Below are 27,713 nucleotides of genomic sequence, written 5' to 3'. Positions count from 1 at the left end.
GACCCCCGGCAGGGAGTCCCGGCCCCCCGCCGCCGCGGCCTTGTGCAGGGCGCCGGTGGCCGCGGGCTGACACGAAGGAGTCTCTCCAGCAGCCGCGGGGGAGGGAGAGCGGAGCCGAACAGGGCCCGACCCCCACGCGTGGAGAGGAAGAAGTGGGGCACGGTTTCGGGGGTCGCCGGCAGGTAAAGCCAACAGGCGGAGCGGCGGCGGGAGGTGACGGCTCAGAGCTTCCGCTGGGCCCCGCGAGAGTCCGGGGGCCTGTTTCCTGCCTCGGGGAGCCGTTGAGTGTGGCCAGGAGAGGGGAATCCCTCCTGTCCGTTTGTCCACCCCTCAGGCCCTTCTCCTCCTCCTCCTTCTCCTCCTCCTCTCCGCCGCTGACCAGCCCGTGGAGCCGAGGAGGGAGTAGGACCCGAGTCCGCACCCCTCGGCGTCGGTCCCCGCTTCGCCCCGACTTGCTGGGTGACCTGGGACCAGCCCAGCGCCCTCTCTGAGCCCTGGTCCCCCACGGCGCGCTTTCCGTCCGGGGCTGGGCCGAGTTGTGGACGCCGGGGTCGCCCAGAGAGCCGAGTTAATGCAGGGGGCTCGGAGCGGGGGAGGGGCAGGAGGGTGGGAGGCGACCCTCCGGCCCGGGGGTGAGGGTGGGGGACCCGCCGGCTGGAGGGGGGCCGTTGTCGTCCCCTCTTGTGGCCGCGGAGGACTGTCCTGACCCCTCACAGCCCGTCCAGGCCACGGCCCGTCCGCTCAGAGCGGGAGACCGGACAGGGTGACCACAACGCCCTTCCTACCATGGCGCCCTCACCTGCTCCTCCTCCCCTGTCCGCTCTCCCCTGCCATTTCTGCCTTCCCTCCGTCCCCCTTCTCCCCGTCCCCTCCACCTCCTCCCCGTCCGTTCTCCCCTAACCTTCCTCCCTTCCCCTCCTCCTCCTCCTTCTCCCACCTCATCCTATTCACTATCGACCCCATGATCATGCCCTTCTCCCTGCCTGTCATTCCCTCCTCCTTCATATCTCACAGACCCCATCTTCAAAGTCCTACTGACCTACTAAAAGTACATCTCCTCCAGGAAGCGACGAGAAGCGGCGTGGCCTAGTGGGAAAAGTACAGGCCTGGAAGTCAGTGGACCTGCGTTCTAATCCCGGCTCAACTACGTGTCTGCTGTGTGACTTCGGGCAAGTCACCTCACTTCCCTGTGCCTCAGTTACCTCTTCTGTAAAATGGGGGTTAAGACTGTGAGCCCCATATGGGACATGGACTATGTCCGACCGGATTAGCTCGCATCTACCCCAACGCTTAGCACAGTGCCTGAAACATAGTACTCGCTTACCGAATACCACTGAGAAAAAAAAAAGAAGCCTTCCTGGATTGATTTTCTCCTCCCTCGGTCACATCCCTCACTCCCAGAGCATCACTTCTGCACTCACACTTTCCCTTCCTTCCTCCCTTCTCCCCTCCCCCCGCCTTTCCCCAAACCCCCACCCCTTCTTCCTTCCCCATTACTCCGTCCTTCTCCGCTCCTCAGTCGGTCAGTTGATCAGTGGTTTTAATTGAGCACTTACTGTGTTCAGAGCACTGGACTGAGCACTTGGGAGAATACGATACAGTAGGTAGACACCATCCCATCCCCCAGGGAGTTTACAGTCTATAGCGGGAGACAGGCATTAAGATCAGTTATAGACAGGGGAAATTGTAGACTATAAGGATATGGACATTAGTTCTGTGGGGCTGTTGTGAATATCAAGTGCTTAAGGGGAACCCAGGCCGTTGCACCAACTCTATTATACTCTCTCAAGCCTAGTAAGTGCTCAATAAATATCACAGATCCTCTTTCCACCCCTCCTCCCTCCTCTTTCCCTCAATCTGGTGTTGGGGGAGGAGGGTAGGAAGGAAGAATGGGAAGAGGTCTCTTCCTCTTCTATTAACAATTAGTCTGCAGCCTCGTTGGATTTTTTTCCTAATGGATGCTTCTGTGGGTTTGTCTCCTTTAGGGGCAAGCAAGTTGTCTGTCCCTGGTCCTGCCCCAGCTCTGAATGGTAAGTGCTAAGGGCCTTCTCTTCACCAGCTCCTGCGGGGTGTGCGGGGGAGTGTGGAAGCCTCTGAAAACAGAAAGAGTTTCCCGGCTAACGGCTCACGGCTGGGCAATCTCCTACGGTCTCCACCCCGACCACCCTTAAACGGGTCCCTGGCTACGGCCATTTTCATCTTTTTTTTTAAAAAAAAAGCTATTTGTTAAGTCAGGCGTTGTTCAGAATCCTGGGTTAGCTGCAGGGTCATCAGGTTGGACACAGTCTATGTCCCACATGGGGCTCACAGTCTTAATCCTCATTTTACAGATGAGGTAATTGAGGCACAGAGAAGTTGTCACTTGCCCAAGGTCACACACAGGACATATGGCAGAACTGGGATTAGAACCCAGGTCCTTTTGACTCACGGGCCTGTGCTCTATCCACTAGACCACACTGTTTCTTTCCTCACCCTGTGCCAGATGGGTGGTCTGTGCTGGGTGGCTGGAGGAGAGTCAGAAGCGGTAGATGGTCTGTGCTGGGTCACTGAAGCAGAGTCAGGGATCAGTCAGTCATATTTATCGAGCACTTACCTGGAAGAGTGCAATATAACAATATAGCAGACACATTCCCTGCCCACAGTGAGGTTTGCAGTGTCGAGGGGGAGATAGACATTAATATAAATAAATAAAATTACACATAAGTTTAACTAAGTCCTGTGGGGCTGGGAAGGGGAATTGGATAAAATGAGCAAATCAGGGTGACACAGAAGGGAGTGGGAGAAATGGTTTTGTCAGGGAAGGCCTCTTGGAGGAGATGAGCCTTCAATAAGGCTTTGAAGTTGTGGAGAGTCATTGTCTATCGGATATGAAGAGGGAGGGTGTTGCAGATCAGAGGTGGGACGTGGGCAAGAGGTCAGCGGTGAGATAGACGAGATCGAGGTACAGTGAGAAGGTTAGCATGAGAGGAGGCAAAGTTTGCTGGCTGGGTTGTAGTAAGAGAGAAGTGAGGTGAGGTAGGAGGAGGCAAGTTGATCGATTGCTTTAAAGTGGTTGGTAAGGGGTTTCTGTTTGAGGAAGTGGATGGGCAACCACTGGAGGTTCTCGAGGAGTGGGAAAACATGCCTGATCATTTTTCTAGAGAAACGATCAGGGCAGCAGAGAGAAGTATGGCCTGGAGTGGGGAGAGACAGGAGGCAGGGAGGTCAGCAAGGAGATCAGATGCAGTAATCCAGGCGTGATAGGATAGTGATAGTGCTCGGGCTAATGCGGTAGCAGTTTGGATGGAGAGGAGAGTGGATTTTAGCCACGTTGTGAAGGTCGAACCGACAGGATTTAGTAATGGATTGGATATGTGGGATGTTGAATATTCTCTGCTAGATTACCTGGGGAGAGTCGAGGATGGAGAGGAGAGTCAAGGTTGTTGTGTGGTCTCGGCTGGTCGCTTGGAGAGAGTCAGGGTTGGGGAGGGGAGAGTCAGGAGTGTTGGATGGTCCATGCTGGGTCACTGGGGGAGAGGCAATGATGAAGAGAAGCAGGGTGTTGGATGGTCCGTGGTGGGGAGGGGTGGGGCTGGGCGGGCCGGAAAGGCCGGAGGACACTGTGGCCAGCAGCGGTGAGGTGTGTGTGTGGCAAGGGGGAGGGGGCTGTGGCCGGAGATCCAGGCGGGAAGGGGCCGGAGGGGGTCAGCGGCACGACGGGGCACACCGACCGTTGGCTCTCAGCTGACCCTCGGCTCTCAGCTGACCCTCAGCCACGGCCCCTGGAGGCTTTTACCTGCAGCCTGAAACCACAGGCTGCCCTGCTGCCCGCGGAGAGTAGGGAGCGGCCGGGCCCGGCCCTGACCACCGCACCTACAGGAAGCTTTTAGTGACCACAGCAAAGGTCTCTCGCGGGGGCCAGTCTTTGCCAAACGAGGCTCTTAACAGGGGTCGGAGGGGGCTCCAGGTTTGACCCCGGCCCAGCTTGGGGTGCGTCGGGGGAGAAGAGGGGTCTAGGGGTATTTCCAGGGGTTTGTCCAATTACAGAGAGTGTGGAACCCATGGTGACTCCCGCCCCCCGGGCCTTTCCCAGCCGGACAGGGTCGTGTCCCCCTCCCTCCCCCTCCAAGGAGGGGAGGGGGCGTCCTTTCAAAGAGCGGGAGGAGGGAAGTCTCCCGAGCCCAATACGGAGGGCGTCGGGAGGAGGGAGCGGTCAGACTGCGGGAGAAACGGACGGGCCTCCCGCCTTGGCGTCCGTCCCTCACTAGGTCACCTGGGTTCGGGTCTGTCCCGCCCGCCCCCAGCCCGTGTCCGTCTCCGCAAAGAAAGTGCGGTGGCAGGAGAAAACTCCAGGAGAGAAGCCCCGGGCGCGGAAAGACGCCGGCGGGAGGAGAGCGGGGGCCAAGGGCTCGTGGCTGCGATCTAGGGATTTTCCGGACTGTGGGGGCCACTAGTTCGGGGAGAGACCCCCTTCCTGGAGGTGCTTGGAGGCTCTGGGGACGCTGGAAAAACCCGAAGGGCCTCAGGAGTTGGTGAGAGGCACTGGGGTCACTGGGAACGCCAGGAAGCACTGGGGCGCTGGGAGAAACTGGAAAAGCTGGGGTGCTGGAAGGCTCTGGATACTGGGAGCGCTGAAATGCTGGGGGGACTGGGAGAAGCCGGGGGCACAAGAGGCGTTTTAGGAGAAACTGGGGGCTTCTGGGAGAAGCTGGGGGCACCGGAGATCGTATGGGTTGCTAGGAGAAACTAGGCCGGTGGGAAAATCTGGGGGCACCGGGGCGGGGGGTGTCTCTGGTCCTGGCCTCCCATCAGCATCAGCCACCTCAGCACTCGTAGAGGAATCAGCTGATCTGGTATTGATTGGTTTGTTTTCCCACTTGTGTGTGAAGAATTGCGGGCCCACGCCCTTAGTCCCTCCCTTGTCACCGCCCCCAACCCATCTCTTGTCGAGGGCCCGGCCCAGAATTTTGCTGCTTTTGAAAGCTCTCAAGAGCACAGTCCAGCGCTCTGCACGCAACAGGCTCCTAGCTCAGTGTTCGCGCACAGCGGACTCCCAGTTCAGCACACAGTAGGCCACCACTATCGCGGTCTGCATCGAATAGATATCTAGTACAGTCCTCTCCACCTCCCGGACTGGAGGCAGGTCGGCTGTTTCACCCGATCAGAACGGCCCATTCCCGGGAACGAAGGGAGCCCCTCTCCCTGTCCTCTGGCAAGGAGGGCTCCAGTCCCAGCCCCCCTCCTCATCCCCGCGCCGCCTTCTCCCCGTGAGGCCTCAGGGGCTCAGGGCTGTCTCGACCCGTGTCAATTGGCTCCGGCCGAGTTTCCATGCCGGCCGACGGCACAGCACGACCCCAGGGAGAACCCCCCAAAGTGCCCGGAATGGGGGTAACGATTCCCAGTTCGGTCTGGCTGGGGTAACTCCCGGACGGAGCAGTTGGAAACTTTCCCTGTGAGTGTCTGTTGGAACCTGGCGTCCCACTCACTCCCATCAGCACAGCACCTACAGTTGGGGGCAGAGTTATGTGCTGGGTGCTCCCCCCGAATGCAGAGCGCTGTGCTGGGCGCCCGCTGGGGTCAGAGTTATGTGCTGGGTGCCCCCTGTATGCAGAGCGCTGTGCTGGGGGCGCCAACTGAGTTCAGAGCCCCGCGCTGGGGTACCAGCTGTGTGCAGAACGCTGTGTTGGGCGCCCACTCTGTGCAGAGCGCTGTTCTGGGTGCCCACTCATACACTGACCGAGAATTTGTCGGTACCCTCATCTCCTGGGATGTGTACATAGATCTCTGAGGGATCTGGTCACAGTTTCCCCGACGGGTCCCAGGGAGAGAGGAGTGTTGGGGAACTTAACCCTAACCTTGCGAGGGGCTCCTCTCCCCGCGTCCCGGTGCCGCCGCCAGAGACGGGTCCCAGGCCGGACGGGTCGGTGGGAGGATTGTCCCTCAGGACCTCACTTGGTGGTGACCGGGGAGGGAGGCCGGCAGGATTCGGCTGCATGTTCTGCTCTTGGGTCAAGGACGCGCTACCTCCGAGGGCCGTGGAGAGCCGCTTCGCACCCCTGCCTCCGGGATGACTGTTTTCTGGACGCCCTCCGTGACTTTCCCTCTAGATCTCGCCCTCCCCAGCTCTCCCTCTCCGGGCGAATCGGTGACCGGGGCCGGGAGTTTCAAAAGCATCCCTTTTCTTCTCCCAGCTCCGGCGGCTAATTAAGGAGACGGTTGCTAAGAGATGTGGGGCAGCGTCGCGGGGTGGAGAGGGCCCCGCGCTCATTCTCTCCCCCTCCGGCTCGCTCCCTTTCCCGCCTCTCCCGCTCTCCTCCCCGCCACCTCCCGCTCTCCCTCGCAGATTTTCGCGGGACTGGGACGGCTCAGGGAATGGAAGCCCCGGAAGGGGACTCTGGCCCACGGCCCCGGGGGCCCAGCCGGACGAGGGGTCCCCCGGCGACCCCACCGTGGAACCGGACCGGAACGCAGGACCCGGCCCAGCGGGCTATGCTGACAAAGGCTCAGGAGTTCTTCCAGACCTGCGACCCCGAAGGCAAGGGCTTCATCGCCCGCAGAGACATGCAGGTAACAGAGGCGGGGCCACCGGCCGCCTCCCGCGCCCCCTTCCCAAGCAGAGGCCTGGTAAGCGCTCAGTACAGTGCTCTGCACATAGTAAGCGCTCAATAAATACTATTGCTTAACATACACCAACATTATTATTGCTATTATTATTGAATGAATGGTCACTCCCTGCTCCCCCCACCCCCCGGCTTCACACACACACTCACACAAGCCCCCCCCCCCCCTCCTCCCCCGGGCAACCTTCCACCTGGGCCTTGGGAGTCCCGTCCGGGAGCCATGGCTGGAAGTCGAGGGCGGGTCGGGGTCCTTGCCCCGCGCCGCACCTGCCCTCTACGACTCCGAATGTGACCGGGGTCACCGAGTCCATCCCCCTGCCTCTGGGGACAGCTCCCAACGCCCCAGGAAAGGGTTTTCCCACCCCTCGAGGGGGCCTCCGGCCTTATCTCAGAACTCTCAACCGTCTAGCCTCCATCCCACTCACTGCAGCCAATCGTCCGGACGGGTCGGTAGCGCTCGGGGCCCGCGGCGGGGCACCTCCCCTTCCTCCCCTGCCCCGGGAAGACCCGGGCGGGAGCAAGAGGCTTTTCCTGCCCTCCCGGGATGGCGGTGGGTCCGTCAGGCGGGGCCCGGGGCCCCGGGACCCAGGCCGGTCGCCTTTCCCGTTGCAGCGGTTGCACAGCGAGCTGCCGCTCAGCCTGCGGGACCTGGAGGACGTCTTCGACGCCCTGGACACCGACGGCAACGGCCTCCTGACGCCAGCCGAGTTCACCTCCGGATTCAGTAGGTTTAGACACCCCCCCCCCCCGCTCTCCCGCACCCCGCGGTCCCCTCCTTCAAGCTCGGCGAGGGGCCGGTCTCACGCCGACAAGCCGCGAGACCCCAGGAATGGGGTGTGAGGATGGGGATGATGTGATGCGGGCTCCCCCCGCCCATTCCGACTACTCGCTCCTCCTCTCCATCCCCCCTTCTCCCTCGTCTTCCTCCCCCTTTCTTCCCCTTGCATTTCTTTCTCCTCTTTTCTCTTTCCCTACTCCTCCCCCTTTCCTTCTCTTCAACTCTCCCCTCCTCTTTCTCCTTTCCTCCCCATTCCTTCCCCTGCAACTCTCCCCTCTCCTGTTTCCCCCCACCCAACCCCTTCTATTCTTTCTTCCTCTTTTCTCCCTTCTTCTCCCCCAAAGTCTCTTAGACAGTCACCTCCTGGATTACCACCGCCCCCTCACCTTCTTGTTCCCACCACTCCCCTCATTCCCTCTGTCCCTATAGATGTATCTGTTTGCTCTCTTCTTTAGAGATTGCTTTTGTTTGGATCAGCCTTCGCTCTGCTTTTTACCCTTATTCTTGCGGCATCTTTTCCCCTGGCGGCTACTCGTCTGCCCTCCAGGCTGATCCTTCCCTTGGGCCGGCCCCCATCTCTACCTTCTCCATTAGACTTCCAATGCCCTCCGGTCTCCCCCCAGATCTACATCGCAGGCCACAACGACGAGGGTGCTCGTGGGGACAGGGGCGAGGGTCCTCCCCTGACCATCCCCGGGGCCCGTGGGTCCCCAGGCCACTTCTTCTACAGCCAGGTTGAGGAGGAGCAGGCCTCGCCGCTCTTTGGTGAGAAGGTGTACCAGTCCGTGGGGGAAGAGGAAGGCCGCAAGGGGGAGGAGGAAGACGAGGAAGGCCAATTCCGCTTGCTGATGGACAGACTCGGAGCCCGGAAGGTTTTAGAGGAGTAAGAGTCTTCTTGGGCAGACCCCAGCCCCGCCCCTCTCGTTGGGGGAGGAGGATGAGGAGGAGGAGTAGGGAGGTGGGGAGAGTCTGGATTAGCTAGCCCACTGAGCCCTTAGGACACAGAGACCCCAGACCACTTGGAAAGCAGAGTCGGTGGACCAATGTGCCTCCCGCTGCAGGGCAGGGTGTGGGGGCGCGCTCCCCACCAGGAAGGGCCTGGCTTTCCTCGGGAAGCGGTGGACGGAGGGAAAAAGGAATTTGGGATGGGAACAGCTCCGAGACTGGCACCCAGGCCTCGCTCTCCCATGTCTCACAGTGAGAACGACGTGAAGCCCCTGTGGCTGCAGCTGAAAAAGGACGAGCCGCACCTACTGGCCAATTTCGAGGAGTTCCTGTCCCGCGTGGTCAGCCAGCTGCAGGAGGCCCACGAGGAGAAGGACGAAATGGAAAGCGCCCTGAAAAAGTGGGTGCAGAACCTCCGCCCCCACAAACACACCCCTCTGCCGGAGGGGCCTGGCGGGACTCTCCCCGTGCCCGGTAACAGCCCGTCCCGGTCTGCGGTTGACCAGAGTGACACTGCCCCGTCCGGTCCCCGGCGCCGTCGACCGGGCCCGTCCCTGGAGGGGCAGGGATGGGTTGGTTTGGCGGCACGCCCCCAGCAAACCCGGCTGCCACATTCCCCGGGCCCTCCCCGGGCCGTGTCCTAGGCCGGCCGTGCCCGGGACGCTGCCTCTGAGAGGCTGGCAAGTTTCCAAAACCGTTCTACCTTAACTCTGCAAGGGAGCACATAGCTGCCACCCTCTGCAGGGGTTGCGCCTTAGAGCGGGACAGGCACCGCATCAGCGAAGGCTGCTGTTGTCGAGAGGCCGCCTAAGTCGGGCACACAGCCCCGTGGGTCACGATGCCACTGGTGGGTTCGTGAGGCTGATTTCGGTGGTTAAAGTGACTGTCCAGCACCGTCCTCGGCACTGTTCTGGTGCCTACCACTGTGGTATGCCAAGGTGATAATTATGGGCCTTATTCAGCTCTTACTCCGTGTGTCAGGCACTGGGCCGAACGCTGTGGTCAATCGATGGTATTTTTGAGTGCTTACCTTGTGCAGAGCACCGTACTCAACAGATTTGGGAAACGTGATCCTTGCCCACAACGAGTTTACATAGGGATAATCAGGTCAGACACCCAGCCCTGCCCACATGGAGCTCACAGCCTAAGGCAGGAGACCAAGGATTTCTTTCCCATTTTACAAAGGCAGAAACCGAGGCCCAGAGAGGTTAAGTGACTTGTCCAAGGTCATACTGCAGGTCACTATTGGAGCTGGGATGCAAACCCAAGGGCTCAACCAATTAATTGAGGGTATTACTGAATGCTAGGCACCATAGTGAGTGCTGGGAGGAGAACTACAGAAGGAGAATACCTGTTGCTTGTCCTCAAGGAATTTGTACTCGAGTGGAAAGATAGGCACAAATTATTTGTAATTAGTTGGGGATGGGAGGGAGACAATTGATCTATCACACGAGAGTATGCCGGAGGGAAATAGAATCCGCAAAGGAGCAATCCAATCTCCATCCATACAAAAGAATTGGAATAAGTACAATCGTTAGAGGGACAGACCTTCGGTTGCTATGACTCAATCCAGGAGGGCTTCCTAGAAGAGGTGGGATTTAGGGAGGCCTTGAAGATGAGGAAAGCTGTGGTCCAGAAAATCTGGTGAGGGGAGTGGATGGGGAAAGGGGTCCAAGCCAGGGAACAGGAGAAAGAAGGGTCGGAGGTGGGAGAGGAGAGAGGGAGGGAGGGTTGGAAGGAGCAAAGAGAGCTAATTTGGGATTGAGGGCAGTGGGGAGCCGAGGGTAGCTGGAGGAGGCAGAGTCCTTAGTCAGCCTTGATCGGTGGTGGTGATGACCCAGTCCCCCTGTCTCTCTGCCCCTTCTGTCTCCTCCCTCTCGTTCCTTGATTCCACTCATTTACCTTGTCCCCTCCTACCTCACCTCACTGTTCTCCTACTTCCAATCCAGGCCACGCACTTGGCTCCTCTAATGTCAACCTATTCACTGTGTCTCGGTCTTGCCTGTCTGGCCACCGACTTCTCACCTCTGACCTGGATTGCCCTCCAACCTCATATCTGACAGATGATTACTCTCCCCACTTCAAAGCCTTATTGAAGACTTATCTCCTCCAGGAGGCCTTCCCTGACTAAGCCCTCATTTCCTCTTTTCCTACTCCCTTCTGCAGCCGCCCTGACTTGCTCCCTTTATTCACACCCCCTCCCCCAGCTCCACGGCACCTGTGTACGTATCTTTAATATATGTATTTATATTAATGTCTGTTTCCCATTCTAAACTGCAAGCTCACTGTGGGCAGGGAATGTGCCTGTTATATGGTTGTGTTGTACTTTTCCAAGTGCTTAGTACAGTGCCCCGCACACAGTAAGCACTCAATAAATATGATTGATTGATTGACTCCCCTTGTGCCCTTCAGGAAAATTGCGGCCTATGATGAGGAGATCCAACACCTCTACGAGGAGATGGAGCAGCAGATTAAAAATGAGAAGGAGCAGTTTCTCTTGAAAGTACGTGCCCATGTGTCAGGTCCAGGCCGGAGGCCCCACTGGCATCTAATAATGTTGGTATTTGTTAAGCGCTTACTATGTGCAGAGCACTGTTCTAAGCATCTCCCCTCACCTCCGACCCAATCCAGACATCACCCATTCTGGGCACGGGACTCAGTCCCGCCCATAGCCCCAACCCCTCCTTCAAGGGGCCTGGCTATCCAACCCCAGAAAGGAGCCATCCCCCCTCCCCAGGCTACAGTTGGACAGGACAGTGGCCTGGGGCTGTGACCCCAAGCAATGACTGGACAATGGCCCCGGGCACTGATCCAGGATAGTGAATGTGAATTAGGCTATGGAGCTGTGTGTGTATCTTTCGTGTTTATTAAGTGCTTATTGTGTGCAGAGCACTGTACTAAGCCCTTGGGAAAGTATAATATAATATTATAATGGACACGTTCCTTCCCATAATGAAGAGAGGGAGAGGCTCAGTGGAAAGAGCACAGGCATGGGAGTCAGAGGTCATGAGTTCGAATCCCGGCTCTGCCACTTGTCAGCTGTGTGACTGTGGGCAAGTCACTTCACTTCTCTGTGCCTCAGTTCCCTCATCTGTAAAATGGGGATTAACTGTGAGCCTCACGTGGGACAACCTGATGACCCTGTATCTACCCCAGCGCTTAGAACAGTGCTCTGCGCATAGTAAGCGCTTAACAAATACCAACATTATTATTATAAAATTACATTTAAGTGTGTTTCTGTGTGTATGTGAGAGAGACCCACCCTTTTTCCCTACTCTTTACTTTGATTCTCAGAAAATGGCCCCCATTTTACAGATGGAAAGGCTGAGGCCCAGAGAGGTGCAGCCACTGGCTCGAGGTCAATAATGTAATAACGTTGGTATTTGTTAAGCGCTTACTATGTGCCGAGCACTGTTCTAAGCGCTGGGGTAGACACAGGGGAATCAGGTTGTCCCACGTGGGGCTCCCAGTCTTCATCCCCATTTTACAGATGAGGGAATTGAGGCACCGAGAAGTGAAGTGACTTGCCCCAAGTCACACAGCTGACAAGTGGCCGAGCCGGGATTCGAACCCATGACCTCTGACTCCAAAGCCCGGGCTCTTTCCACTGAGCCACAAAGGCCTCTTAAAGGTCCCCCAGCAAGCAATGGGGGCAGGGGAGAGCTAGGCATCGGGCCAGGGTCACGCAGTCCTTAGGTAGAACTGCAGATCCAAGAAGGTGTTAGTAGAAGGCGGAGTGGGGTGGGACCTGAGGGGGACCCTGAGGATGATGTTTCCTGGGAAGGAGGCCAGGAGGGAGGGGGCGGGGTTGGGGAACCCCGACCTGATATGTCTCCCCACTGGCAGGACACTGAGCTGTTCCAGACCCGCAGCCAGGAGCTGGAGCAGCAGTTGGCAGCAAAGGAGCTGGAGCTGGAGCAACTGTTTCAGAAACAGAAAAGGGTATGTTGGACCCCCCGTCCCCCACCGCCTGTCCGGCAAGTCTGGGCCCACCTCCTGCTTCCCCAACACCACCACTTCCTACCCATCCGTGATCACTGTGATTATCCTCTTTGAGCACTGGACTGGCATTGCTGCGTGCAGAGCTCTGGGCTAGGCATCTGATGTGTACAGAGCTCTGGGCTGGGCACTTGCTGTGTTTAGAGCCCTAGACTGGGTGCTCACTCGGTACAGAGCACTGTTCTAAGAGCTTGGGAGAGTATTGTAGAAGCAAATGTCCCAGTTCCTTCCTCAAAGAGCTTGCCCACTATTCCTTACAGGCAGGGCCCCGGCTGTCTTTACATTCTGGGTGTGGCCCTGCCCATATCCTGCATGCCATCTCCCTGGAGTAAGCCCCAATTCCTCCGGGACCGCTGGGATCCCTGTGCCCTGTCATGGGCCTAAAGCTGACTTGTTCTTCTTCAAACCTCCACTAATAACTGCTGCTTATTAAGCTCCTGCTCTGGGCTAAGTGTGGGGGAAGATATGGACATTCCCTGTCCTGCTTGGGGCTCACAGTCTGAGCAGGAGGGAGAGCAGAGCTCTTCTCCCCATTATACAGAGGAGAAAATTGAGGCCCGGTGTCATTCAGTGACTTGTCCGAGGTCTTACGGCAGGCCCATTAAGTCATGGGATTTAATGATTGTGGAATTTCTTAAGCACGTACTGTGATCCAAAAGCAAAGATAATCAGGTCGGACACAGTCCCTGTCCCACATGGGAATCCCAGTCTAATTTGACAGATGAGGGAACCGAGGCACAGAAAATTGAAGTGACTTCCCCAGCACGGCAGGAAAGTGGCAGAGTTGTGATTATTGTGATTAGAACCCAGGTCCTCTGACTCCCAGTTCCATAACGTCTCTGCTGAGCCAGCTGCCCCCCCCCCCCCACTGAAAGCCATCAGGAACTGTTACCCCAATCCCCAAGTCTGACCACTGGACATTGTACTAAGCTCCCCAGGCTCCCTTTCTCCAGTAAATCAGTGCTACTGATTGAGTACCTCCTGACCGCAGAGCACTGTGATGAGCACTGTGTAGTGTTCAGTGGAAGCAAGATCCACGTCTCCTGCCCCCCAGTACCTTCCACTGTACTCCAAGCCCGTTTTAGCCGGGGTGAGATTTGTCCCTCGGTGATAAATTTGGCTGATCTCACGCCCACTCTCTCTCCTGTTGTCTGGCAGCCACCCGAGGGCGCACGAAATTCCTCCGCTGGTTTTTTCCTCCAATTTCTCTCTCTCCTCTCTCCCTCCCCCATCCCCCGGTCGGCCGCGCTAATTAGGCCAAATTGACGAGAAGTTTTTTGCCTCGGTCTCATTCTTCCTGGGGCCGGAGATAATGCGGTGAGCCGTCTCCCCAGAGAGAAGAGGAGCAAAATCATTTACTGGCCCGCCCCTTCCATCCGCCTGGAGACTAGGGGAAGCTGCCAGTGGGTGGGACGTTGAGGGAGAGGTCTCCGGGGCGTTCGAGGTGCCCACTGGGTACCGAAGTTCGGGTCCTAGCTCTGCTCCTGGCCTGCTGGGTGACCTCAGGAAAGTTATTTAACCTCTCTGGGCGTCCGTTTCCTCATTTATGAGATCCCTGCTCTCTCCCTCTTCCACTCAGACTGAGAGCACAATGGAGAATCAATCGATGACATTTATTGAGCGCTTCCTGTGTGCAGAGCACTGAACTACGCATTGGGAGAGCACAGTTCAGTAGAATTTCTAGTCACGATTCCATAGGGACTGAGTCCAGTCAGATTATTCAGCATCCACTTTACTGCTCAGCACAGTGCACGGATCAGTGCTCGGCACGCAGTAAGAGCTGAGCAGATACCGTGATCTCATTATCCCGGTAGAAGAGAAAGCTGAGGGTTGGGTCAGGGAGCACCCAGGTGTTTGTGGAAGTCGAAGCGGCTGGCACCCACCTGTCCCCTATTTCCACCTAAGGCTAGGGGAGGGGGCTAGGCTGCTTTCTGCAGTCAGAAGAGATCAGGATCCTGCTCGGGAAGGGCTTTCCGGCTCTTCCGGCAGATGGGTCTGGACCTGGCAACAACGTCCGGGGTGGAAAGGGGGAATTGGCAAAGTAGGGGCCTGCCAGAGAGAAGAGGGGGCTGCATCGCACCCGGCCCCTCCCCACCCTGATCTCCGGTCTGACCCGTCCGTCTGTCTGTCCCTCTGCCGTGGGCTGCCGGTCCGACTGTGCTGACCTGTCTATCCGTCCGTCCATCCGTCCCCCTCCCCCCGCAGCTGGAGGGCCAGTGCACGGCCCTGAACAATGACAAGCACGAAACGACGGCAGAAAACAGCCAGCTGAGGCGCACGAACCAGGAGCTGGCCAAGGAGCTGGACCGGATCTCGGCCGAGCTGCACTGTGCCCAGCAGCAGCTGCAAAGCCTGCAGAACGAGGCCTGCAAACTGCACCAGGAGAAGGAGCTGTGAGTCTTCAGCTCGGGGGGCCCTGGGGAGACGGGGGGGGTCTTGGACAGTTGCGGACTTTCCATCTACCCTCCTCTACTGACCACTTGACCAGTTGACCAATTGAGTCCACTTCAAGGGGAACCTTCTGGCTCCTCAGACCCCCCCCCCGTTCCTCCCGGGGCACAGTCCGACTCTCCTGGGATCCCAGTGTGGGGGGATGAGAGCGAGGAAAACGTGGGGGCTGCGGTAGAGGCTCTGACCAGGGGCCGAATCGTTGACCGCTTGGACTGCGCGGTTTGGGATCCGGCGAGAGGTGCCAGCCTGCCCTCCCGCGGGCAGCCAGCAGGTGGCGCTGCTCCGCCTTCCCCGAAATTCTATTTCTTTTCGTTTTTGTCCCCCCCCCACTTCGTCCTCCCCATCTTCCCCTTCCCTGCCACCGTCTCCTGGGATCTGTTCCCGAATTGTACATTCCAAACGCTTAGTACAGTGCTCTGCACATAATAAGCGCTCAAATACCATTGAATGAATCTATGGAGGAGAGGGTTCGGATTAGACTTGGAGTGGGCCAGAGGTTCAGTGATTGTGTATATGAGGTGGGGAGAGAAGGGCAAACCCCCAAATGTAGTTTTGGGGAATAGGTGGGGCTGGAGTGGGGGGTGGCGACGTGAGGTCTCGCTGCTCGACCGGAGGGAGGGAGATTGAGTGGTGGGAGTGATTGAGGATAGAGGGGAAGGCGGCTCGGAGCCTCTGAAGATCCCCCGAGCCCAATTCCCCAAGTGGAGGACGGGACCAAGTGCGGAGACCCTATTCACTCTCTGGTGACCCTCTCCCCGCGAAGGTCTGAGCACGGAACCCCGTTTTCGGCCGGCCTGTTCCTGCCCGAAAAGAGAAGTCTCTGAGTCCGACGGCCGCGCTGCTGAGGCCCAGATAGGGAAGGGGTAGAGGATCTGGTCTCGGTACAGCCTTTGGTGAGCTGGGTGATCTCAGACAAAGCAGTTAACCTCTCTGGGCTTCACTTTGCCCATCTGTACAAAGGGAGTCGCGTCGGGGAAGGAGACTGAATCCGACCTGATCAGCCTCTACCGACCTCAGCGTCGAGTACAGTGCTGGGCACCCCGGAAGCCTTTAATAAATATCTTAATTTAAAATGTCATAATGAATTAATGACTGCGGTAACCAGAGTCGTTAAATCCGGCCCATCAGAACCGCATGCGTTCAGCCCGGGACTGAAGGCCCTGAGCAGTAGAGGGTGAAGGAAACGCTGGGACGAGACAAGGGAGGCCTTAGCCTTCACCTCCCACCCCAGAGTCAGGTGTCACGGATCTGCCCCACTGCCCTCAGCTGCGGGGGGACGGGGGCGGTGGCGCGAGGAGGAGTGGCCAGGTTTCTGAAAGGGGCAGATGAGAAGATAAAGATGGGGGGGGGGGTAATTTTCGGGGGAGCTGGGAGGGTAATGAACCCAATCCTGACGTACGCTGCGCTAACCAGGCGGGAGAAGGCAGCGGGGAGGTTAGGAGAGCTAATTTGGATAATGTGAAGTACATTGTTTTCCCTCCAGCCCAAATTTTAATATAATTGGGAATAAAGTGTTCGTCGTTTCCAGCACTGCAGGACGCGAAGAGTCTTGGTTGCTTAATTAGGATTGTCTGATGTGAACTTAAAAGTTTGAATTAGTTTGCTTTTGTTCCAAATTAATGCTATAATTATTCCATGGGCCGGGGTGCGCGGGGAGCGGCGTGGTCTCCACAGAGAACCGGGTTTCTGTTCGCTCTGCCGAGAGGATCGATCCCCCTTCAACCTGAGGGACCGACCTTTATGATTTCACGCTGGCAGAGGGTTGAGGGAGGAGAAGGGGTTCAGGCCCCTCTGGGGCTTAGACTACCGCCCCGGAACAGCTTCTCCCTTTGTTTCGGCTAAGAGCTGCCCTTTGAAAAGGTGCTTTCAAGTCCTCTCCTCCAGGAAGCTTTCCCTGATCGTTAACCCGGTGTGTGTACACCCCTGAGATCCGGCCGTGGGGCGATGGGGCCGGTGCCCTGGGGTTCCGACTGTGCAGGCGATGGGGCCGGGGGTATCTGGGTCACCTTTGCCCCGCCTGCGTCCACTCCCGACCGCGGCCTCGCCTCCGGGCCAGTTCCTGCCGGCCCGCCGGACTCATGAGCTCTGCTTGTCCACCTTTCCCAGGGAGGTGTACAGAGTGACCGAGACCTTGCAGAGAGAGAAGTCGGGGCTCCTCAAGCAGCTGGATTTCCTGAGGTCAGTGCACCAGCCGGCGGCCCCGGCCGGGAGACAGAGGGCGGCAGAATGTCCGGTCCGTGGGGTTCCCGAGGTCTGCCTGCCCCTGACCCCCTCCCCAACCACCCGTGCGACTTCCCTGACCCTGGACCCATCCCGTCCTTGCAGACCCCGCGCCTGCCCCTTCAGCATCCCGCTCCTGATCACCCCCAGAGCCCCTGCGCCCCCACCCCAGGGCCTCTCCCACCCCCCGCAGGCAAAACGGCCCCACTTGTCTGTTATCTGCCCGCAGGGAACGGAACAAGCACCTTAAGGACGAACGCGACATGTGTCTGCAGGTAAACGCCACCGCCGCCGCGAGAGGCTTCTCAGAACCCCGTCACGTTTCTCCGGTACCGGGACCGGAGCCAGGGGTCAGAGTCAGGAGGCGGGGCGGGGGGTGTCTCCCTCTTGTTTTCTCGTTTTCTGTGCCTCCTCGTTTTCTGTGCCTTACTAAGAGCTACTGAAATGTTACACCTCTAGCCCTCTTCCTCAACAGCTGTCAGCACCCCCCTCCCAATCAATCCATCCTATTTACTGAGCGCTTACTGTATGCAGAACACTGTACTAGGACTAGGCTTTTAGGAGAGTATAGTATAACAGAGTTGGGAGACACAACAGCTCCCAGGACCCTCCTCCCCTAAACCCTGGACCCTGGGGTGGAGTGAGGGCGGGGAATGGTCAGGAGTGTAATTCCCGTCTTCATTTTGGGAGACAGGGAAGGGTTTGTTCAAGGCAGCCCTGGGTTGGATTCCCCCCTCAATCCCAGACCGGCGACAGGGAATCCTACAGTAACTGATGGTGGAAAGTATGCGGTCAGCCCTCACTGTGTGCCAAGCACTGCGCCGAGGCCAGGAGTAGATACAGGATGATGAGCTCAAACTCGGAGCCTGTCACTGCCCCACACAGGGCTCACCGCCTAAAAGGGAGAGAGGTCAGGGAGTTTCATTCATCCATTCATTCAATCGTATTTATTGAGTGGTTACTGTGTGCAGAGCACTGCACTCAGCGCTTTTTATCCCCATTGTTCAGAGGAGGGAATGAATGGGCGTTCAGAAAGGGTGACTGGCTCCAGGTCACCCGGCAGATCGGAGCAGAGCCGGGATTAGAACCCGGGTCTCCGGATCTCCAGCCCCACGCCCTGCTACAGGGCCCCGCTGCCGGCCTGGCCCAGTCTGTCATCCTTCCGCCTCCGTCTTCTCGGACCGTGAAAGGGCCTGTCTTGGAGCCTCTCCCCAAAGCCCTGGTTCCGGAGGGAGCCCGAGAGGGCGGGGGCGGCCCCAAGGTCCGTCCGGGAATCGTTCTCCTTGCCGCCGAATCGGGAAGCCGGTCGGCACCCCCTCCCCCCCCCCCCCCCCCCCCCCCCCAGGGAGCGGCGGGCCAGATCAAGCCACGTTTTGTATTCCCAGAAAGGTCAAACCGCCGCCGCTGCCGCCGTCGCCCCCAAAGCAGGCTGGAAGCAAAGGTCGGGCTCCGTGGTCGGCAAATACTTCCCGGGCAAAGGGATCCTCGAAAGGTGAGGGTGGGCCGGGACGCAGGCCGAAAGCGAAAGGTGCGGGCCCCGTGGCCTGAAGAGAGGGAGGTCTGTGTCATGTCGTCAACCCCCATGATTCCCGCCGCCTATTTCGGTCCCTGAGAAGTATATACCCCCTCTCCTTGCCCCCCTCCCTGGCCCAGGGCAATGAAGGCGGCCGGGGGAAGCAGGGGCGTGGTGTAACAGTGGACGGACAGATGGACGGACCGAAGACACAGAGCGCTGGTCTGGACTTGCAGAACCAGTAAATGAGGAGAGACAGAGACAGAGAGACAGACACAGGTAGCCACAGAGAGACGTGGAAGACAGGGACGCGTACCTCAGACATAGAGATGGCCATAGAGACAGAGAGAGAGACCCAGAGACACGATTTCGGACCCTCGGGGAGTGAGGGGGAAAGAGAGAGACAGAGAGAGCCAGGCTGAGGGAGACCCATCCGGCAGCAGCCTTCTCCTACCCCCTCCCAAGGATCTGGGCGGTTCCACTCGCCCTCTGACCCGGGGCTAATGCTGATTTATACTTGGCGGTTGGTCCCAAGGATTCCTTTTTTTTTCATTCATTGATTCAATCGTATTTATTAGCTTTTACTGTGTGCAGGGCACTGAACTAAGCGTTTGGGAAAGAGCAGTACAACCGGCAGTGGCTCGGTCTCTGAGGGGCTACCGGGCCCACGCTTCCTGAGACCGGTCAGTTTCGGGGTGTTTGGTCAGCACCGCCCCGGGTCCCCCTGCTCACCTCAGTGTTACCGCCCCAGCCAGACCACCGAGGAGGAGGAAGAAGAGGAGGAGAAGGAGGCGGAGGAGGGCGGCTTCCCCGGCCGGAGGAGGCGGGGCTCCGGGAGCTGGGCCACCGGCCAGGACAGCGACCTCGGGCCCCACGGCCCCGGCCCCCGCGCTCTCGGGAGGATCATCTCCATCGAGGAAGACCCCTTTCCGCAGCTTCTGGACCGCCATCCCGGGAGGCCGCTGGACCAGTGGCCCGAGACAGAGGAGGAGAAGGAGGTGGAGAGCAGCGTCACTGGAGGGCAGGGAGAGAAGGCAGGCGGAGGTCCGTCCTCGGAACCCACTCCGCTCTCTCCCCGCGGCCGGCCAGTGGGGAAAGAAACACGCGCAAATGTAAGGGACAGACGCCAACCTCGCGTTTCTCCTCCTACAGGGCCAGCCCAGCATCACTGTGCCCCCAAATTCCCCCTGCCAAGGGCGAGGGCGCCCCTGGAGCCGGACCACAGCAGCACCCGAGCAAAGAACAGAAAGCAGGCCAACGGTGGGGCGGGGGGGCGCGGGGAATCTGTTCCCACAGGGAGCGGTGCAGCCCGAAACACCGGCAGGTCCGGGGGGTTTGGGAGATCCGTGAACGAGAGAGTGTCTGCTGGGTCAGTGGGGGACAGTCAGGGATGGAGAGGGGAGAGTTGGGGTTTTGGATGGTCCGGGCTGGGTCACCGGACAATCTGTCTTGGTAACCCCACAGCAAGTTGGAATCAGAGCTGTATCCAGATTCCAGGCCTTCCTCCCCCAAATCCCAGAACCCGTCTCCACCCTCTACCACCTCCCGATCCAGCCAGCACCTATGTCTCCCCCCGAGACCCCTAGCCTAGCCTCACATGTCCCGCCAGTGGGAACCGTGGGGTCTCCTGCAGGGGATCAAGTGTAGACACGTTCCCCGGAGGGGCTCCCCACCAGTCCTAGACACTCATCACGCTTCCCCAAAAAGTGGCCGAAAATCTCAGCGGCAAGCGCCCACCCGCTCGCCCACCCGCTCGCCCACCCGCTTAGCCCCAGCCAATGCGCATCCCCGTTTCAGAACGAGGGTGCCCCCGCCTGCCCGGACCGCCTCTTCAAGATCGTGTTCGTGGGCAACTCCAGCGTGGGGAAAACCTCCCTTCTACGCCGCTTTTGCGAGGACCGGTTCTCTCCGGGGACAGCGGCCACCGTGGGTGAGTCTGGCCACGGGGCTCGGGGAGCTCCGGGATTTGGTTCCGGCTCCGCCCCTGCCGGCTGTAGGACCTCGGCCGAGTGCCTTAACCTCTCTGAGCCCTGGTTTCTCCCTCGGCCCCCCGAACAGCCGCCACTTTCACCTAGGTCACCCCAGGCACCCCGGCCGGCCACTCCTGTGACCCCAATCACCCTGGCCAATCACCCTGGGCGCCCTGATCGGCCATCCCTGTCACCCCAGTCGTTCTGGCCCATCGCCCCAGTTACTGTGGGTGACCACCCCGGCCGGCTGAGCAGCTCGGTGCCGGATGTGTCTGCGTCCTGCCCCCATGCCCCGGATCACGGCGCCTGGACTCCGGCTCAGAGGCAGCCCTGTTTGCCTTTCAGGGATAGATTACCGGGTGAAGACGGTCAGTGTGGATAACGCCCAGGTGGCCCTGCAGCTCTGGGACACGGCCGGCCAGGAGAGGTGAGGACGACGGCCACATTCTCTCTTTTTTCCAAACCGCCCACCCCCCGGGAAGCCTTTACCGCCCACCTGCGGGTTGAGGGGTTCCCCCTCCTGCAGGGACCCCGGTGCTTAGGGAAACAGGGGGCTTTCTGTAGGCTACTACGTTCTGTTCCTAGGTTCCTCGGCCCCTCTAGGGGAAGGGTACGGGACGGGGAGGGGGGAATCTATGTGCACCGACTACTGGGGCGGGGAGGTAATAATAATAATAATAATGTTGGTATTTGTTAAGCGCTTACTATGTGCCGAGCACTGTTCTAAGCGCTGGGGTAGACACAGGGGAATCAGGTTGTCCCACGTGGGGCTCACAGTCTTAATCCCCATTTTACAGATGAGGGAACTGAGGCACAGAGAAGTTAAATGACTTGCCCACAGTCACACAGCTGACAAGTGGCAGAGCTGGGATTCGAACTCATGAGCCCTGACTCCAAAGCCCATGCTCTTTCCACTGAGCCATGCTGCTTCAGGTGTTTGTGTGTGCTACCCGTTTGGGGGGGGATTTAAGGGTAATAATAATGGTATCGATTAAGCGCTTACTATGTGTCAAGCACTGTTCTAAACTTCAGTATAGATAGTAAGTAATCAGGTCGGATCCAGTCCCTGTCCCATATGAGGCTCACAGTTTTAATCCCCATTTTACAGATTAGATAACTGAGGCCCAGAGAAATTAAGCGACTTGCCCAAGGTCACAGAGCAGCCATGTGACAGAGCTGGAATTGGAACTCCCGTCCTTCTGACTCCAAGGCCCATGTGCTCTCCACTAGGCCACGCTGTCTTAGTGGGCTGAAAGCTGAGTGTGTGGAGGTGCTCGGAGAGGTCTATTTTGCTGCCCACAGGTACCGCTGCATCACCCAGCAATTTTTCCGCAAGGCGGATGGTGTCATCGTGATGTACGACGTCACGGCCAAGCAGACTTTCACGTCCGTTCGGCAGTGGCTGACCAGCGTCGAGGTGAGGGTCCTCGCCCTCCAAACAGACCGACTGTCGCCCTGAGCCCGCTCACTTCCCGCCCCCAACTCCGGGGAAGCCCCCGCCACCCACACACACCGGAGCGGGCAGCCACGGTCAGGGCGTCCCGGAAAAGCCACAGAGGGGAGAAGGTAAGGATGCGGCCTCCAAGGGACCCTCGGAGCCCTTGTCCGAGCCCTCGGAGTAGCAGAGCGGAGTGGAGCGCGGCCCTCCTGGTAACCTTACTTTGAGGTCTAGAACGGGAGCAGAGAGCGTCTTGCTTCCGCTCACCCTCCAGGCCGGTGCAAGCTCTGAGAAGCCGGGATTCATTCATTCAATAGTATTTACTGAGCGCTTACTATGTGCAGAGCACGCTTGCACCCCGCGCCTCGGGGTGACCCTGAGGGGAGGGAGGGGGCATCTTCTGCCGGTCCCTATCGGTGTCCGGAGCATTCGAGAGAAGCCCTCGCCCCCCGAGTCTTATTCTGGGGCAGGCAATTTCCAGCCGTCTACGCCGCGGTGCCTCTTCCAGCTTTGAAATTATGGGACCGGCGGAGGCGCCCGTTCTCTGGATTCTTGTAAAGCCGCGTCATTCTGTCCTGGCAACCGGCAATCGAAGGTGTCAGATGATGTATTAAAATTTGACACCTAATTTGATATGAGGGAGGCCGGTAATTATAGGTGCTTTGTGCTTCTGCCGCAGAGCTCCGTTTCTTTCCACAGAGCTGCTCCGGTCGCTCCCCGAGAAGGGACGTGGGGGGAGGGGGGAAACTGACCAGCTGGCCCTCACCCCATCGTCCCACAGTGCTCCCTCCATCCCCGCCCCTCATCCTATTTCTGGGTTTGGGAAATAACGAAAATGTCTTGAATTTGTTAAGGTTTTCCCACCAAACATTTCCATTCTTCTCTCCCTCTTGTCCTCAACACCATTCCTGGGGGGGCAGGAATTTTTTTCTTTCTCCACTCCCCACCCCCATTTTATGGACCATTGTGCACTAAACTGCGAATCCGCCCATCTAGGCCCATCTGACACCATCTCCCTCCCGCTTGTCTTCGTCATCAACAGCCTCCATTAAGTCCCTATTGCGGCAGGTGGAGCGCTGTACTGGGCGCCTATTGTATACGCAGAGCGCTGTACTGGGCACCTACTGCCGCCTATTCTGCAGGAGGCCGTGGGAGAGAGCGTGCCCGTCCTGTTGCTGGGCAACAAAGTGGACAATGACCAGGAGCGGGAGGTCCCCCGGGGTCTGGGCGAACAGCTGGCCAAGGTAAGGAGGTGGGATGGGGTGGGAGGTGGCGGGGGGATGGGGGACGGTTCGGGAGCGCTGTATGCGTGTCCGGGGACGGGGGGGAGGCTATGAGGGTCCGGGCCGTCCCTCGGCCTTCCAAGAGTCCGTCTGGGAAGGGGCGAGGCCTGGTCTCCTCCAACCCACTTGGTCTCTCCTTGGCCTTCCGGGAGAGGCCCGTCCACCGGCAGCCTTGAAAATTAGCCCAGGCCCGTGGGCCCAGGACCAAAAAGGGATCAGGGAATGGGAAATGCGGGGGGGGGGGGGGCGGGGTGGTCGCCTAGCAACGGAATACCCCGTTTCCTCACCGCCACCACAGGAGAACGGACTGATCTTCTACGAGTGCAGCGCCTTCTCCGGCCACAACGCCAAGGAATCCCTCCTCCACTTGGCGCGGTGAGAACAACGAGGGGACCCCCCCCCCAACACACCGCCCGCGATCCCGTCCCCCTGACCGCCCCCCATCACCCCCAAACTCCTCGCTCCCGCCGGTCGAGCTGCAGCCCCCCGGGATGTGGGGCGACGGGCGCGGTGGGGCAGAGGGCCGCCCGCCCCCCTCCAGCTTGGTCAGCGCTGTCCTCTCCCTTAAGGGTCTTGAAGGAACAGGAGGACACGGTGGCAGCCAAGTCGGTCCAGATCCACCAGGCTCCGAGGAACAGCTCGTGCTGCGGCCGGCAGTAGCCTCCAGGGGACCCGCGGGGGGCTCTGAGCCGGCGGAGCCCCCCGCCCTGAGACCTGCCTCGGCTCACTGGCGTCTCCGCCTGACAGGGCTGACTTACGGATCGGTGTGGGGTGGTCGACCTCTCCCCCCCCCGGCCCGCCCCATCCCCCAGCGGTCATTCCTGGAGTCTTGGCTGAGGCGGGGTGCACCACTCAAATCACCATGTGCCTTTCGCCCCTGTGGTCCGGCGGCCTCCCCGCTGACTCCTACCCGGGGCAACTGGACAGGTTGAACTTACTGTTGTCGCCTGGCGGGCCCGGGCCCGCCGCCTCCTTTGCTCAGGGTCCCCGCCAGGGCCCCAGGCCACCCTGACAGAACTTCAGGACGGAAGACGAGGCGTGAGGTCTCCCCCGGCTTCTGGCCAGGAGTGACCCACCTTTGGAAACCAGAGGGAGGGGCGGAAGGGGAGCAGGACCTTTGAGTTTCTGCTGCCCTTCCCTACCCTGGGTCCGTGGGAGGGGGTCCAGCGGCTGGGCCGTGGGGGTGGAGTCCGTGAGCGGTGGTCCATCGTCTTGTGGGGCTGGCGGAGGGTTGCAGGGGGAGGGGGACGGAGAAGAGTTCGTTCTGCTCGCCACCTGGACCGAGGGTCTCCGTGCCTGTCGCCAAGGCCGCTACGTTGAGAGGAATAGCCGCTTTCTGAGCCGCTCTCTCTTTTCGAAGCCAATATTCCATCCGTTTCCCAAAATAGCTTTTAGACGGAAAAGCAATTTACGGTAATTAATGAATAGATGGAAACCCAGGCGAACAGAATCACTGTGCTTTTAGACAAGCCTGAAAGGCCAAACACTAGTCCGGGATTTAGCTACAATACTTTATTTCCTTCCCCTAGATTGTATTTAAGAGCGAGAGCGATGGAAAGGGAGAGAGTGATTGAGAGGGGAGAGAACGAGTGAAAGGGAGGGCGATCGAGGGGAAGGGAGAGGAGGGACAGAAGAAGGGAAGGAGGGGGCAAGAAGGACAGCCTGCTAGTGGGTAGCTGAGAGGGAGTTGGCGGGGGCTGGGCCGGCGTGGAGCCCTCCTGATTAAAGGATTTATTTGGGGCCTGCAGCGCCTGTGACCTCTGCTCTTGCTCGGAAATCTGGGGTGGTGGGAGAGGGGAGGGACAGAGAGACATTGGGGCAACCGGTGGAGGGCGGGGAACCCCCATCACTCGGCCAGGGGTCTCCGATGGCCCCTCTTTCAGCTCTGGCAGGGGGAAAGGGGCCCCGACCCCTCTTACCCCCTGCTTCTCCCAAGACGGAAATCCGCAGCCCTGGGCCTCTCCGGATGTGCTGTGTGGCAAGAGGCCAGTGTCGATCCCTCCATGGGCCTTGTTTTTTTCTCACGCGCGTGAATTCGGAAGGGTAGAGCTAGGTCTTGACTCTCCTGACTCGTGATAGCCTTTGGGCATTCCCCGAAGTGTAAGTAAAGTTCCCTGGCCGGGCTTCACCCCAAGTCAGCATTTTGAAGACACGACAACACGGGCAAGCCGCCAAGGTCTCTTTCCTCCTGTACCTTTGGTCGCTTTCCTCACCTCGCAGTGGCTAGAGATAACTTAGTTCCTGAAGCCACTGTACCCCTCTCTTCCCTGCCCAGTCACCCCCTGGCAGCCTCCTCTCCTCCTCCCCCCAAAACTTCTCTCTCCTCTTCCCACTTCTGCCTGCAGAGCAGGGGGAGACCCGAAGGCTCAGCAGGCCCATTGGGACCTCTCCCCACCCCAAGTTCCAGGAAGTCTTACCCCATGTCTCACCTAAATGCTGCCTGCTGCTGCAGTGGAAACCTCCACTTGGTTGGCTCTGCTCCCGAGCTGCTTCCCACAGGACTCGGGGCGGCTCCGTGGGGTTGAAGAAATGCGGAGATATCACCCTGGCTGACCCCTGTTTTCCCTAAATCTGAGAAGCTTTAATGGCTTCTCCCAGCCCTTCCGCAGGACAGGGGACTTCTTCCATCAGCCTTCAGCTTGGCTCCGGTAAGTGTGGATGGCGGGGAGTTATGAGCACGCCAACCAACACTCTAACCCCATCGCGTCACCCGACCCCTCCCCTTCGGCCCAACACTCTGTCTCAAACGGGGTCACCGGGATGTCGGGAGGGATCCTGTGCTAGTCGCTCTCCTGGGCATCCCTATCATGTTTAGAGATGGTCCATCCAAAACCCCGACTCTCTTCTCTCCTTCCCTGACTTTCTTCCAGGGCCCCAGCATGGCCCATCTCGAAACCCCACCTTTCCCCTCTCCACCCCTCACTCCCCTCAGTGACCCAGCACGGACCATCCAACACCCCTGGTTCTCTCTTCTCCATCCCTGACTCTTCCCCCAGGGACCTAGCTTGGTCGCTCCTCTACAGATCTGTCCAAACCCCTCTGGACCTGCCAGTGTCTCGGGCTGCACAGCTCCTTATAGGGGTGGATTCCCTATGTTCAGCCCATGCTGGTGGAAGAAGTGTTTCCTGCTGTTTGCTCTGCCCCCAACCCTTCCAGCTCCCGTCCTGCTCCTCGCCTTGGTGTGAGGGGGGATTTGGGGAAGAGCAATTCCGTTTCGCCCTGTCCACTCCCTTCCTAGCTCTATACCGCCCACTCCCACCTCCTCTCAGCTTGGGTCTCTCCAGACTGTAGAACTCTGACCCTTCTCCACCAGTCCTCGCCCGGAAGCTGCTCCAACATCTAATTGCCCTCATGTTCTCCAGTTCCTTTTCTGTCTCTCTGGGCCTCAGTCTTCTCATTTCCTCTTTTGTCAAGTGGCGGTAGTAGGTAGAGTTTGCATCTTTCTACACCGGGGATGCTTGAGAGTAAAATGAGGTTACCGATGGAAAGCGAAACGTTGGACAGAATCCAGGGTTATCCTGGCCCCCCGGTGGAAATGGAGCCGCCCCGATCCAGATCCACTGAAGGTTCTCCCCAGCCAACGCCTCCGGCCGGGGTCCGGTTTATCCTCATCCTCCAGAGAAAGCGCCAAAGACGCCTACCAGACACTCCAGAAACACCCACCAGACACTGTCCCAAAACACCCACCACACACCCTCCAGAAACACCTCCAGAGAGAGACCCACCAGCGACACACTCTAGGCGCTCCTCCAGAGACTCCCTCCAGGGACAACTCCGGAGGCCCCTCTTGAGACGAGTCCAGAGGAATCCTCCAGAGACGTTCTCCGGACTCATTCTCCAGGGACAGGTCCAGAGATAATCTTCAGAGATAGCTCCAGAGATATCCTCCGGAGACTCTCCCCAGAGACAGCTCCAGAGAAACCCTCCAGAGACGCCTCCAGAAGGGGACCAAAGAGATTGAAGGAGGCTCAAGAGTGAGTAAGCCCCAGGCGCTCTAAGAACGGGAAACTCTCGGTGGGAGTGGGCCGTGTCAGAGCGGCAGGAGATGCAGGGCTCGGCTGGCTCTCCGTGGGTGGAATCCAGAGTCCATTTCTCCACCGATCTATCGTGGGGAACGGCGGGAGAGCTGCGGCAACAAGGCCCCGCACGGAGTTGCTTCTAGCGCCGGTGGCCCGGGCTGCATCGAGGAAGCAGGTGGGCAGGGGCACAGCCCCCGGCGAAGTGCTCACCAAGGTCACTTACGCTCAGGGCCCGGTGGCGGCCGCAGTGACCGCAGCCGGGGGTCGAACCTGGGCCTCGTCACCGGGACCCGGCAGGCGGTGACCTCGGGAGCTGCTGCCATCTCCCCTGCCCATTTGGGGGCTGCCACCTCGCGGGACGCCCTTGGGTTATCCTCGGACAGAAACTTTCCGCATGACGGAACCAGCCCAGCAGGCTGAGTCGGGACTTGAACCCAGGGCTCCCGGCTCTCAGAGCCGGGCTCCGGGCCCTGCACCCTCAGCAGGAACCAGGCGGGG

The 27,713-nt window shown here is 59.1% G+C and overlaps 1 protein-coding gene across 2 annotated transcripts; it reads left to right on the top strand.

Annotated features, from left to right (window-relative positions):
• Positions 1–26,409, top strand: CRACR2A (calcium release activated channel regulator 2A). 2 transcript variants are annotated; one of them, XM_029054351.2, is made up of 19 exons: positions 4–182; positions 1,986–2,030; positions 6,323–6,546; positions 7,212–7,323; positions 8,092–8,260; positions 8,576–8,722; positions 10,735–10,825; positions 12,169–12,264; positions 14,527–14,714; positions 16,879–16,950; positions 17,222–17,267; positions 18,378–18,484; positions 19,257–19,617; positions 20,303–20,435; positions 20,821–20,902; positions 21,778–21,892; positions 23,056–23,157; positions 23,495–23,571; positions 23,766–26,409. In XM_029054351.2, exons 3-19 carry the CDS (start codon positions 6,352–6,354, stop codon positions 23,854–23,856), a joined length of 2,184 nt encoding a protein of 727 aa, XP_028910184.1. In that variant the 5' UTR covers positions 4–182; positions 1,986–2,030; positions 6,323–6,351; the 3' UTR covers positions 23,857–26,409. The 2 variants fall into 2 exon arrangements, with proteins under 2 accessions (XP_028910185.1, XP_028910184.1); XM_029054352.2 differs by lacking the exons at positions 20,303–20,435; positions 20,821–20,902; positions 21,778–21,892; ... (1 more) ...; positions 23,495–23,571; positions 23,766–26,409 and adding an exon at positions 19,658–20,283 and having other exon boundaries at positions 1–182; positions 19,257–19,549.
• Positions 26,410–27,713: the final 1,304 nt, after the last annotated feature.

Source organism: Ornithorhynchus anatinus, chromosome X4 (assembly GCF_004115215.2).
Source record: "Ornithorhynchus anatinus isolate Pmale09 chromosome X4, mOrnAna1.pri.v4, whole genome shotgun sequence".
Lineage (NCBI taxonomy): Eukaryota > Metazoa > Chordata > Mammalia > Monotremata > Ornithorhynchidae > Ornithorhynchus > Ornithorhynchus anatinus.
The sequence above is the reverse complement of the archived record's forward strand: the minus strand, read 5'-3'. Positions and strand labels throughout refer to the sequence as shown.

Excerpts from the sequence above, each read along its gene's own strand:
- CRACR2A (XM_029054351.2), top strand. The coding sequence starts at position 6,352 with ATGGAAGCCCCGGAAGGGGACTCTGGCCCACGGCCCCGGGGGCCCAGC. Across the intron at positions 10,826-12,168 it reads AGGAGCAGTTTCTCTTGAAA|GACACTGAGCTGTTCCAGAC; the intron begins GTACGTGCCCAT and ends CCCCACTGGCAG. Across the intron at positions 16,951-17,221 it reads AAGCAGCTGGATTTCCTGAG|GGAACGGAACAAGCACCTTA; the intron begins GTCAGTGCACCA and ends ATCTGCCCGCAG.